We start from the raw sequence: 15,049 nt of genomic DNA, 5'->3' as shown, positions 1-15,049 counted from the left end.
ACAAGAAGTCTGTAACGGTTCGATGGAGTATCAACGTTCCCATGGTGTTGGATGGGACGGAGATGACTGGTCTTTACATGTACATGGTCCCCAGTTATACCAATAATGGAATAAGCAACAGTGAATGGAAAAAATCTCCCGCTAACCTTCGAGGGCAAATCCCTCAGATTCAGAGTTAAAACTGTACTCGTCAGCAGAATGGTCTTTGGGGCTGAGTCCACCAAACATTACCAAACCCTTCATGTATCTTGTTATTGCTGCATTGGTGTTAGAAGATGACAGACTTGCAGTTGATGAATCAGTTCGAGCTAGCCTGGTTAATTGACTGGGCAAGCATGGCATGTTTTCAATCCGGATGGAGAGTCTGATACGACTATCTGTAATCTCCACCAGGAGTTTAGATGATTTTACTGTGTAGATAGATAGTGTTCAGTTTTATTGGAGGTTTTACCCTGTAGCTAGCATTTAGTTTTAATGGAGATTTTACCCTGTACATACTGCTCATGGAATATCTGTACATACTGATTTTAACAAGATGTTTGGTCCCTGTATGATCTTCCCTGAAGTGTTGTAAGATTTCCCTTGTACCCTTATCCGTGACCAAGTGCCAACAAAAAGTGGAGGAATGTTGTAAATAAGGGATTTTATAAACGGTTTTCAAATATTCAATTACAACCTTATTCCGGTTGATTGACTGGTGACGTCACAGGCACTACACATACTATATACATTATCTATACAATATATCACTGTCTGTACAATATATCACTATCTGTATAATATATCACTGTCTATACATACCACCCGTTGTAAAGTGCATATAGTAACCTTTGGCTACACGTACCGAAGTGTTTCCTTGTCCATCTTATGTGCCCTTTAAGTATTTAAATCCATTATTGTTTATTTATGTAAATGTCTCTGGTGATAATCCTGTATAGTATATGTTTTGATGTCAACACTTGAGCTTATCCATTTATAGTTAGAATATAACCAGCGGCTGCCAGGCAGGATATGCCAACATTTCGCAAGAGATAGATGAAAATCAGATGAAAATTGTGTCCTCTATAGGGTCCACAACTAAAAACATGATTTTTCAAACATAATTCATGAAGTTATTGTCCGATATATGCCAATATCGAAAGGAACTGAGATCTTTGGGAGACCTATATTTTAAGTTTCATCAAAATTGGATAAAGATACGCCAGGTAACGAAACATACGCCCACAGCAGCTGAATCGTCCGGGAAGTCAACAAGAGTTGTCGCATATTTTACTTTCTTTCGGTAATGAAACATTTATAATAAGTTATTGTCCGATATATGCCAATATCGAAAGGAACTGAGATCTTTGGGAGACCTATATTTTAAGTTTCATCAAAATTGGATAAAGATACGCCAGGTAACGAAACATACGCCCACAGCAGCTGAATCGTCCGGGAAGTCAACAAGAGTTGTCGCATATTTTACTTTCTTTCGGTAATGAAACATTTATAATACACTAAAATCTGATTAGGAGCAACAACTCATTAAGTAATTATCAGAAAATCATTAGAATTTAATTGTGTTTTATAAAGTTTTGCCCCATGCTAACGTTTAGAATACGAAACATTATATATCATGGATTTAGCTGTTCAAGTTATCAAAATTCACTGAAAATTAATATACTTGTTCGTCTCAAGACCTTAAACTCTTTGTATCAATCTGAAGTCAATCAGATGATAACTTTAGCCTCTAGAGCATCCACAAGATATTTTGAAATGATCAAGAGCCAGAACTCTGGCAGTAATTACTGCCAGAGTTGGTTTAAACAATATTTTTTTATTTCTTAGTGAATCACAGATATATTTAACATACAATATATGGATACAATAACAAGCATTGCTGCTTATGTAAAATCGCTTCCATAAATAGTGATCATTCAGAAGTGGACGACTGGATGTATTTGATTAACATATTTTACAGAGTGCAGAAGGTGAAGGAAAAGAAGGTAAAGAAGGTAAAGATCCCTTAGAAAGGAAATAAACAGTACATATACAAGTAGATTATAACGATAGATATTCAATAAGACGATGACGATGCCGAGGCCCAAAATTAGTTCATCAAGTTTTATGAATTTTATGAGTTCATCTGCTAACTGGAGGGGGTGGGGAATTTCAGTAATGATCTAGGCAGTTTTAAAGCGTTTAGTTAGTTTGATAAAATTATGTACGATTTCAACGATTAAAGAATTTTCATCAAAAGAAATAGCGGTGTTTCCAAAAAGTATTGTTTGAATATTCCTATGATCAAAACCTAATTTATTTATTGTGATTTTTCGCTGAGAATTGTATAGTGGACAGTGTAAGAAATAATGTTCACAGTCTTCGACACCTTGACCACAAAAACATGAGGGATTTTCCGATATGTGCATCAAACACTTATGAAGGTTTAAGTCGCTCTTTGAGTTTCGTAGTTTACAATGTATTATCTGTAGATGTCTTTCGCCTATATAGTAGTGAGCATTTGTTTCGATTAAGCGCATGCCTGATTTTAATTTAGTTTTGAATTCAGAAATAGTTTTGGAATTTTTTATTTGATGACTTAGATCATTCCACTGTTTAACAGAGGAAGGAAAAAAAGAATTCTGGTATAGTAATGTTCTACAGTTTATTTGCTTAATTTGGTTTGAGTTACGAAGACGGTAGGGTTGGTCGGCGGATACAAGAGGTGGGATTATATCGGTTAGATATTTAGGAACTAGTCCATTTAAAATTTTGTAGAAAAGTATCATTTTATGTTGATAGCGTCTTAGTTGAAGCTGGCATATTCCGGTTTCCGTATAAAGTATATTATGAGAGGTACCACGTGGAAGACCGGTTATAGTACGCAAGGCGTTGAGTTGGAGTTTTTCAAGTTGGGTTGATTTGTCTTTAGAACAGTTATTCCATACACAATCTGCATAATCGAAAATTGGAAGAATGAATGACTTATATATAGTTTCTAATGTTTTTCGTTTTAGACGGTATTTAAAACTTCGCAGATAATTTATCAGTTTGCTTATTTTCGACGTAAGGTAATCTATATGCATATCCCAGTTACACGACTTACTGAAAAGAAGGCCTAAATGTTTATGGCTTATTTCATCGTTTATATCTGAGTTGTTTAGCGATAATTTAAAGATTGAGGGTGATAATTTTCTTGAAAAGGTTAAACTTACAGTTTTTGATGGGTTAAAATCCACCTTCCATTTAATTGACCATTGAAATATCTTTTCAATATCTCTATTTAGAATGGCTTGTGCATCTTTAGGGTTATTTATTATTAAAAAAAGAGAAGTGTCGTCAGCGAACAAGCGTATATTAGATTCAATGTCATTTACAATATCATTTATGTAAATAAGGAATAGTAACGGACCTAAAATGGAACCCTGGGGTACCCCAGAGGTAATATTTTGAAGAGAAGAACTCTGGCCACCAATTAGCACCTTTTGTTTTCGATTAGATAAATAATTTTCGATTAATTTTAGAGTATTATTTCTGATACCTACCGAATTTAGTTTATGCAAAATGCCCTCGTGCCAAACACGATCAAATGCTTTACTTATATCAAAAAAGATGGATTTGACTTCATGTCCATTGTCGATGGCTCTACATATATAATCATACATTTCAATCAATTGGTAAACGGAAGAATTATTTGGTTGAAAGCCCGACTGTAAAGGGGTTATAAGATTGTGGCGTAGAGTAAAATTAAAAATATGTTTGTATACAATTTTTTCAAATACTTTTCCAATCGAGCTGAGAAGAGATATAGGCCTATAATTAGAACAATCATGAATATCGCCTTTCTTATATATCGGAACTATATTAGCTTCTTTCCAGCAGTTTGGGAAAATACAATTTTCTATTAAAATGTTAAAAAGTTTGGATAGGGGATTACTAAAAGAATTGGCTACGGTTTTCAGAATAATATTATTGATGTTGTCAGGACCACAGGATGTTTTCATTTTTAGAGAGAGTAGTGTAAGTTTAACGTCATATGGATTTACAGAGAGGTCGTTTATAATCGTGTTGTACGTTGTAACAAAAGGGAGATCATTGGACGATTTAGAGTCTGTTACTGACTGGGATACAAAGTAATCGTTCATGAGATTTGCCTTATCAACATTTTCGAAATAGACAGTATCTTTCGATTTAAGTGGCGGTAGTTTGTATTCAGAATTTCCATTATTTAAAGAAACGTTTTTTATCAAAGACCACCATTTTGATTCATTAAAGTTATTTTCGTCTATTAATCTATCAATTTTATCTAAGTAGGCTTTTTTGGATTTTCGGATTTCGTTTGTTACTAAATTTCGTTTTTGTCTAAATAAGTACCAATGGTTCGAATCGTTTGAAAGTTTAGCCTTTTTATGAATTCTATTTCTTTGCCTTATCAGTTTTCTAAGATGCGCATTTATCCATAAGGGATCCTTGGGTCGACATACTATAACCTTATTTGGAACAAATGATTTAATACCACTTAATAAAATTTTTGAAACATTTAAAGTTAATTCATGTGGACAAGCAATAGAGTTAAAAGTACTATCCCAGTCAAAGTTATTTATAAATTCGTTTAGCCCTATAACGTTCATATTCTTGTAATTCCAAATGGTCCTATTAAAACAATGGGGTTTTAGCTTGTTAAAATTGAAATGTAAAACTATCGGGCTATGGTCACTTAAGCCAGAATCCCTCACATCAACACTACTCACGTAATCAGGACAACTCACGATAGCAAGGTCGATCAATGATTTAGAGTTCGGCTGAACACGTGTTGGGTGTTTTACAACTTGAGAGAAGTTAAAAGTGTTTATCAGATTATGTAGTCTGCTATTTTTAATAGCAAGAAAATCAACGTTAAAATCTCCTAAAATAATAATATTATAGTCAACAAAATCACGAGTTGCATTAAAACTTTCTTCTACGAGGTCCCAATAATCAATGGAAGCTGAAGGTTGACGATAAAATGAACCTATTAAAAACTTTTTGTTTCTGAAATGCACCTCTACCCAAATCGCCTCGAGTTTTTTAATGATAAGTTCATAACGTGGTTTAAAATATAGGTTTGATTTAATATAAATTGCAACCCCGCCACCCCTACCGTCTTCGCGATTCAATAATACGGGTCGATGATAACCGTGTATGCTCAAAATATCTAAAGGTGTGTTATTATTTAGCCATGTCTCAGAAAAAGTTAGTATATCGAAATCTTTTAATTCTACCGTTATTTCGTCAATTTTGTGTTTAATGCTTCGCACATTTAAATGCAGAATCGAAAATTTATCAGGTCCCGGATTTGGGTGGATATCCCCGCACAATGTTAAAAGTTTAATATTAAAAGATAAGCAGGTCTTCGTAAGACTAAAAGTTATTAAGTATCTGTAAGAAGTACAAACTATATCGTTTAGCGTTATATATTTAAATATTAAGTGATAGTGTTTGGATTAAAATAACTGGTTATCGACATAGTTGTATTTCCTGCAGATAATATAAATTTACAATGTGTGATGTAGGCCTGGCATCGACACCGATAATAATATAAGAAATAATCAATAATACGATGACAATAAGTTAAGATGAAATAAAACTTTACCAAGGGATGTATTACCTCCAGGAAAAATGTGATCAAAAGTATACAATGTGTTTTACATTTAGAAGAAAAATATACAAAATAAAGGTACAAGACAAAAAATGTTAACAAATATTTACAAGGGTGTAGGGGGGTCACAACAGACATATGGAGTACTTTAAACAGAAAGCAACTATTGATCAATATAAGGGTGAAAATTGATATTGATAGGATGGACTAAGTTAGTGTCAACAGATAGTAAAGCTTTTGTAAGTGACAAAGCGAGTAATGGTCACGTTCATGGGATATGTAACTAATATATCTCAAGGTGTGGTCAGGATGGGGGGGGGTCAGGGTGTGTGTGGGGGGGGGGGGGCGGTCAGGGTGTGGGGAGATCAGGGTAAAGATAGTTAATCGGATTATAATACTGCTTAATATATCAAGACATTATATATTGTATATTATTTATAAATGCATATAATAGAATAATGTTGATGGTGATAATAGTTATAATATTCGGATATCTGGGTTTATTTACAAGATAGTGTTACCTATATCATGTCACAGCAATTATACTTTTTGTGCTACTTTTTCGGGTGTGGGATTTTGCTGTTGGTTTTAAGTTAAAACAACGTTATAACGGTAATTTTGACGGTGATAGAGGTCACGGAGTGAGCACGTGTAGCGAAAGAGCAAGGGACTGTTTTGGACTTTCATTGGAATTGTTTACAAATCAAATTTTGATGGATACAGCGTTATCTTTCCTTTTTAAAAGCTATCGGGTGCTACACATGACGTTGCGTCTAAATTCATATATCTTTAAACGAAGTGGAGCCGAAAATCGAAAGTTGATAGCAATTTAGGGAGACAAGCTGGTACTACATACATCCAAAGTTGGAAGGGCCAATTTGCGAGCTTCAGTGGCTGTACATTTTAAATTATACTACAATGGCCAGTATACGATGCTTTGATTGATTGATTAACATTTTTAACCTGGATTTAAGATTATACTTATCTTATCAAACAATTTTACAAGGTTTTCATGATGTACATTAGAAAACAGGTTTGTCCCAAACTCAAGTGTGCTCTCTCATCAGTTTAGGTGGAATGATGTAAGGTATACAAAGGCACATATAAAGGAGGTAGAAGGTTTATGAATATACAATATACTTATGTATATGCACAGAATTATTTAAATGTGAACAAATTTAGCTAGAAGTATATGTTCGTATATGTATGATAAAGTGTGTTTGAAATATGCTCTTTGAAATTTTACAGATTAGATTTATCATATATATTTTAGAGCTCTTTCAGAAAAAAAAAAAAAAAAAAAAAAGAAATATGTCTGCTACTATACAATTTTACTCATTAAATCCACTTGTTGTGAACAAGGAAAGAAATGGGGATAGTTATCTTAAAGACAAATGTATGTCAGCATACTTCCAGTTATAAATAATTTGTGCTTTACATTTGTAACAATATTTTATAAGAATATATAGGTTGAGCTATGTTATATAAATACGATTATGTAATAAATACTTTATATCCAGGATCTAATCTATAAACACCATTATAAGATAACAAGGAAATGAGATAAAGGGGTGGAACACATCATCTGTATTGTTTAGTGCTTGAGGACACAGCGACATACATTTTTATAACAGTATTCGCACATCTATCATAACTACCATGGATTTTACATGTACTTCAAACAAGCGAGAAGACGACAAAAAGTATGGTGGCCAATTATTGACATCGAAGTGTGTTCTGCAGTTGAACTGTGTTTGATGTTAAGTTTATCGACTGTGGAAGAAGATATCTGTATACATATTATCTTTTGAGAAACACAATCGGATTTTCGCATATATTTATCAGATTACACATTCAGATTTCTTCAGTCAGATAAATACTTTATAAGTTGATCATCCATATCAGGGTATAATTCAACACGGCAAGTTTTGCCATTATGACCCTCTGCTCGAACCTTACCATTTGAAAACCACGCTGATTTCACAAGGGGGTGTTTTTGTACAGCTGCTAGAAGTTTCACATTGACTTGTGTCATGTCTTCTGATATAGATATGCCAGATTGTTTTAGTTTTTTCCTATTAGACAGCACTAGTTGTCTTTCATCGCGTCTCATAAAACGCACAATGATGCCTCTATGATGTATTTGTGTTGGATGCACTTGTCCTACAACAGCCTGGTTTGTTTTCGATTTGGGTCCGACTCTATGAGCGGCATCTATGGATATCGGCTGATCAATCTTTAATCGTTCTTTAATTATTTTGTTGACTAGCTCTATGCAACTCTCTCCAGCGGTCTCCTTGACGCCAAAAACTCTTAGATGCGATTTACGAGTATATTGTTCAAGATTGTTAATTTTATTTTTAAGTAACATTACCTCTTCGTCGTTAATTTTTATACTGGATTCAATCTTCTCGAATCGTTCATGGAAGCTATCAACATCGCTGCCTACGTTTACAAGGGTCATTTCAACTTCTGTTACTCTTTCTTCTATTTTCGATAGTCGTTCGTTGATGATTGCAGTAAGACCAATTTTAAGTTCATTTACAGCCGCTTTCACTGCCTTGTCGACTATAGAGTTTATTTTAACAACGTCAAACAAAGGACTTTCCACATCACCTGAGATGGTGTTCACCTGAGTAGTTTCTTGATCCAATTCATCGATATCCATTCTTAAAGTGTTACAAAATCCAACAAAAGGTCACTAAATATACATCCTTTTCGTAAGAATACACACTGGTTAATACATTACATTCACTTTATATTCATTTATTTGATTACGTTGCAGTATTTCTGGGGTTTTGAAACTTTAGGCGGAGCGCTGATGAAAACGACTTTCTCCAGTCGCCATCTTGATCACTTCAAAAAATCTTGTGGACGCTCAAGAGGTCAAAGTTAATATCCAATTGACGTTAAATTTATACACAGTGTTTATGGTCATGAGACGAAGAAGCCTATTGATTTTCAGCGATTTCCAATAAGTACTGCCAGAGTTATGGCCCTTGATCACTTTGAAAAATCTTTTGGACACTCTAAAGGCTAAAGTTAATATCCGATTGACTTTAAATTTATACACAGTGTTTAGGGTCATGAGATGAAGTCTATTCATTTTCAGTGATTTTCGATATTTACTGCCAGAGTTATGGCCCTTGATCACTTTGAAAAATCTTGTGGACGCTCTAGAGGCCAAAGTCAATATCCGGTTGACTTTAAATTTATACACAGTGTTTAAGGTCATGAGACAAAGAAGTCTATTCATTTTCAGTGATTTTCGATAATTACTGTCACAGTTATGGCCCTTGATCACTTTGAAAAATCTTGTGACGCTCTAGAGGCTAAAATTATCATCCGATTGACTTCAGATTGATACACAGAGTTTAAGAGCTTGAGACGAACAAGTATATTGATTTTCAATGAATTTTTTATGACTTGAACAGCTAAATCTATGATATTAAAAACCAAACAAATTCTAATGGTTTTCTGATAATTACTTCATGAGTGTATTATAAATGTTTCATTACCGAAAGAAGTAAAAATATGCGACAACACTTGTTGACTGCCCGGACGATTTAGCTGCTGTGGGCGTATGTTTCGTTGCCTGGCAACCTATCTTTACATGTAGCTTGTGGATTCTCTAGAGGTCACAATTTTTTTCTCGATAAAATTGTTCAGATCACTATTCCACCATAATGAAGGTTGAATTGGAATTTTGAGAAAATCAAAATGAAACTGCTGACAAAATGGCCTCTTTGTATGCAAATTGTATATAAGTATGTAATTCAAAGGTTATGGACCCTCTAGAGGTTACAATTTTTATCCAATTTTGATGAAACTTAAAACATATCTTTATATTCCAAAAATCTCAGTTGCGCATTTCAGACCATAACTTTCTGGATTATGATCTTTTGGTTATAAACATACATTTTAAGTTTCATCAAAATCGGATCAAAATTGTGACCTCTAGAGTGTCCACAAGCTAAAAATGCAATTTTTCGTACAATCAGGGTCCATAATTCATAAAGTTTTAATCCAATATGCACAAATATCGAAAGCAACCAAGATCTTTGGGTTATAAACTTGCATTTCAAGTTCCATCAAAATCAGCACAAAATTGTGACCTCCAGAGGGTCCAAAACCTTGATATATCAGATGTTTACACTATTTGCGTACAACGGGCGGCCATTTTGTATGGCAGTTTTGGTCCGATTTTCACGAAATTCGAACTCAACCTTCATTACGGTGATATAATCAAACGTTTTTTGAAATCAGATAATAATCGTGACCTTCAGAGGGACCACAAGCGAAAAGATAGGTTGTCGCATATTTATTCTTTTGTAGGTAATTAGGGGAATTTAATAGACATTTTCATACAGATGACATTATAATTTTTGTCGTTTGAGGGTTCACAAGGTTCTAAAAACTAAAACAAGGGCCGTACATGTAACTCTGTAAGTAATCTACTGAAATTGTTGAAATTGAACAGGCTTTTTCGTTTTACTAATTCAAATAATGCATAAATTTCATACAGAGGGATGATAACTTTTGTCGTTCGAACGTTCACAAGGTTCAACAAAGTAAAATAACTTAATAAGGGTCATAACTCTAGAGAGAGAGAGAGAGAGAGAGAAATGGAGTTTAACGTCCACTCGACACAAACCAGGTCATTTCGGGACTAACATATGGTTCAATTTTATTTCCATAATTCACTTGCGCGTAGGGGTCTTTAGCAGTGGGAGGAAACCGGAGGACCCGGAGAAAGCCCACGAAGTTGGACAGGCTACCCTACTCCTTGTCATGTACAACCGGGGATTCGAAACCACGCCAGTTGACTCAATGACAGACTTTATGATACAGCACGCACGTGCTAACCATTCAGCCACCCCCCCCCCCCATAACTCTAGAAGTAATTAATGGAAATTGCTGACATTCAATAGGCTTCTTCATTTCACTAATTTAAATGATGCATATGAATTTCATACAGATTAGGTGATAACTTTTGTCGTTCAAGCGTTCACAAGAGTCAACAAAGTTAAACAAGGGCCATAATTCTAGATGTAATTAACGGAAATTGCTGCAATTCAATAGGATTCTTTGTTTTATTAATTTAAATGAAAATGATGCATATAAATTTCATACAGATCGGTTGATAACTTTTGTTGTTAGAGCGTTCACAAGGTGCAACAAAGTGAAACAAGGGCCATAACTCCAGAAGAAATTAACGGAAGTTATTGAAATTAAATAGGCTTCTTCATCTCACTAATGCAAACAACATATATCAATTTCAAAACAATCAGATGATAAATGTAGTCTGTAGAGTGTTCACAAGAAATTGTGGACGACGGACAGATGGACGGACAGACAGATGGACGGACCAACAGGCGGACGGACGGGGGCGACGGCAATATACGACCACATTTCTATGTGGGTGTATAAAAAGGAGATTTTTCGTACAATCAGGGGCCATAATTCAGAAAGTTACGATCCGATATGCGCAAATATCGAAAGGAACCAAGATCTTTGGGTTATAAACATGCATTTCAAGTTTCGTCAAAATCGGATTAAAATTGTGACCTCTACAGGGTCCTTAACCTTGATATACCATATTTTTACACTATTCGCGTACAAGCGACGGCCATTTTGTCCGGCTTTGGTTCGATTTTCATGAAATTCGAACTCAACATTCATTACGACGTAACAATGATATAATCAAACGTTTTTTTTAAATCGAATAATAATTGTGACCTTCAGAAGGACCACAAGCTAAAAAGATAGGTTGCCAGGCAACGAAACACATGCCCACAGCAGCTATATCGTCCGGGCAGTCAACAAGAGTTGTCGCATATTTTTACTTTTTTCGGTAATGAAACATTTATAATACATTAAAATCTGATTAAGAGTAACAACTCATTAAGTAATTATCTGAAAACCATTAGAATTTGTTTGGTTTTTATAAAGTTCTGCCCCATGCTAAAGTTTAGTATATAAGAAACTTTTAATATCATGGATTTAGCTGATCAAGTCATAAAAATTCATTGAAAATCAATATACTTGTTCATCTCAAGACCTTAAACACTGTGTATAAAGTTAAAGTCAATCGGATATTAACTATAGAGTCTAAGGCGTCCACAAGATGTTTCAAAGTGATCAAGGGCCATAACTCTGGCAGTAATTATCGGAAATCGGTGGAAATCAAAAGGCTTTTTCGTCTCACGACCTTAAACACTGTATCAATTTAAAGTCAATCGGATATTGACTTTAGCCTCTAGAGCATCCACAAGATTTTTCAAAGTGATCAAGGGCCATAACTCTGGCAGTATATATCAGAAATCGGTGAAAATCAATAGGATTCTTGGTCTCATGGCCTTAAACACTGTGTATCAATTTAAAGTCAATCAGATATTTACTTTAGCCTCTAGAGCAGTCACAAGATTTTTCAAAGAGATCAAGAGCTTCTGTCAGCATGTGTAAAAGTAAAAAATCATAACGTTAAACAGTATTTAAAGTAGCTAAGTCTCTAACTAAATATCATCCAAAGTCTTACATGTTGACAACACGAATTATTTGTCAATTCAAATCAACATTGATGTTGTGATCTTACCGAGAAAAGGTAGGCTTCTGATATCTAATATTTAAGACAAAATAAACATTTTATTGGTACACGAATTGTGTACCATAGTGCTTGTAACAAATGACCAGAAAGAACGAACGTAGACATATTCCACAACTCATGTCAAACAGGGACGCCATATCTTATCTGGGGAGCATGCGCAATAGACTGGAATAACCCGATGCTAGAACTTGGCATTCGGTTCAGATTCATGCCGTATTTCGCTGGACATAGCAGATTTGAAATTAGAGTCAAAACAGAAACAACTGAATGTAAAATATATTATAAATGACTGTTTCTCGGAGTATTCGGGTGTTCTATCAGTGGATTTTATTCAGTGAAGATTTAAATTGAACTAACAACTGGTCTGTGAAACCATCAAATGTATGATCCAATTATTATATTTAATATCTACCTGGAATTCATATGGAGCGTCAAAGACTTGCGAATCCCGAGATTCACTATACAATCCATGACGAGATCCGCCTGACTTATTTTCACAATATGTTTCATTGAAGTGTTTCTTTATTTGAATACATTTACAAGATTGACTAGCGGTAAAATTTTGTTTTCATCAGACTGGTAAAATTACGAGTGGACCGGTATTTTTAACCTGAAGCTATCAGAAACACTGCTTTAGAGTGTCCACAAGATTTTTCAAAAAAGATAAAGGCCCATAACTCTGGCAGTAATTATCAGAAATCTGTGAAAATCAATAGGATTCTTAGTCTCATGATCTTAAACACTGTGTATAAATTTCAAGTCAATCGGATATTAACTTTAGCTTCTAGAGTGTCCACAAGCAATTGTGGATGATGGACCGACAGATGGACAGAGGCATGACAATATACGACCACATTCCAATGTGGGTGTATAACAAAAATCTTTTTGTGATTTGATTCTCTGTCACGTTTGCAGAACATGAGCATTTAGAATTTGGCCAAACTGGATGCAAAAATAATTATTTTCCATTAATACTTACAAATTTTAAAAGATATGTATTTTCTCTTAGAGCTCCTATACATCCTGAGAATCCAAGTATAAAAATAACCACACCTAGTACTAGAAATACCACAGATAAATCAAACATAACATCATATATTGACTGTATTTCCTGATGATAAAATTTATTCTTCTCTACAAATGCCCAAATACCAATACCAACCATTCCCGCTCCTGCCATCTGAAATCATACATGATTCACAATCAATACACTTAATTAAACAAGAGAATAGTAACTGTTCTATGTTTTACCATATTCGAAGTAATGAATGTTTAAGAAAACTGAATCCAAGTCCAGAGTATGTCTACAGTACCGGTACCATTGATAAAAGTTAAAAATTTATCTGAATTACATTTGCGGTCAGAAAAAGCAGTGAAAAATTAGATATTCATGACCACAAAATGCAAATGATAACCAGCAGCTGTAAGGTACCTGACTTAGCGAGTGGTTGTTATTTCTTGATCGAATGGTTAAGCGGTTTTGGGAACATTGAGGGGTGTAAATGTAGGCTACATGTATAACTGACTCTGCAATTAAATGTCGGAAAAAGAAGTTGGCAGAAAATAATCCAAGAATTTACTTAGGCCTCAACATGTATGGTAAATGGACAGTGAGTAATGACAAATTATATTCTGAAAAAAAGGGGTATCTCCTCGCGAATATTAAGTTTTTTTGAGAGGGATTTGAAGCAAATTTTTGATAGATTAATTAGTTTGAATATGTTTTTAGTCCAAATATATCATCAAATCACAGTTTGTATGCGGGGAGGTATCTTTTTTTAAAATAACTTTCTAGGTGCAGTTCACAGTTTTGTCAGTCCAAAATCGTAGCCAATGAAAATAATTAGATGAACTTGAAACTGAATGACAAAAACTAGACTCAATTACAATAGACACTTGAAATTCTTGTGTTAATTCGATTAACATCTTTCGATGAATTAAGAACTTCAGTGGGGTACATCCTTTATGTGACAGTATAATAATATCTGTCATTGAACCTGCCATCCGCTCCACCCCCTGGAATCCATAGCCATAAACTACCTATCAGTAAGCCAATGAGAATTAATTCCCCACTAGTCACTACCAAGTCAGTAGGAATGTCCAGACACCACAGGACAGAACAGGTGTTCCAAGATATACAAACAATTACACAACACACCATATATTTTGGCTACATTCTTGCTACACTAACAAGGACTTTTCTTAAGTTAATGACATAAGTCTTAAGAGATGCAAATAGTTGTTATGTACACTATCCTTATTGACGTTATGTACACGCACACGGGTCACTGAGGATAGAAAACGAAAAGGATTTCATTTACTTTAGGCCTACTTACCCAAAATATGAAATTGAAGAAAAACACAAGCCATTTCACCACAGGACTAACATAAGTACTTTCCGAACTAAGGCAACTCATGTTTAGTTCAAAAACCGAACTTCAAATACCGGTAATATTATTTAACCCGGACAAGGTGCTCTACATAAACAATCATACTTTTCAGTGAGTTGTGTTTCTTTATTTGAGAGGTTGCCGCACAGCTTTGCGAGACAGTCAATACAGATTCTTGTCACCGGCGACATAGACACGAAACGAAATAGCAAAAATAAATAATTTCTGAATATCTATTTAAAACTAATAAGTAGTAAGAGAGCCACGATGACTCAGTGAGTAGGACGTTGGCTAGAGTAGCTAACCTAGAGGTCCCGTGTTCGAGGACTGCGTTGGTCGAGACAGTTCATCAGGATTTCTTTTACACCTTATTCAATTGTCCATCCTCTTTCAATTTGTCAAAACTGCAACTTGAGAATTAATGGAATTATAAAA

General features: G+C 34.6%; 1 protein-coding gene across 2 annotated transcripts in view; it reads right to left on the bottom strand.

Moving 5' to 3' along the window:
- LOC126814461 (tetraspanin-5) overlaps positions 1–14,762 on the bottom strand; it is a 55,263-nt gene extending 40,501 nt beyond the window's left edge. For both annotated transcript variants that reach the window (XM_050539607.2, XM_050539606.2), the window contains exons 1-2: positions 14,561–14,762; positions 13,204–13,404 (exon numbers count right to left, since the gene is read on the bottom strand). In XM_050539607.2, the coding sequence (XP_050395564.1) occupies positions 13,204–13,404; positions 14,561–14,641 (282 nt within the window). In that variant the 5' untranslated portion in view covers positions 14,642–14,762. The remainder of the gene's footprint in view (positions 1–13,203; positions 13,405–14,560) is intronic.
- Between the last annotated feature and the right edge of the window lie 287 nt (positions 14,763–15,049).

Source organism: Patella vulgata, chromosome 3, assembly GCF_932274485.2.
Source record: "Patella vulgata chromosome 3, xgPatVulg1.2, whole genome shotgun sequence".
In the NCBI taxonomy this organism is placed as follows: Eukaryota; Metazoa; Mollusca; class Gastropoda; family Patellidae; genus Patella; species Patella vulgata.
This window is presented reverse-complemented; position numbering and strand designations above follow the sequence as displayed.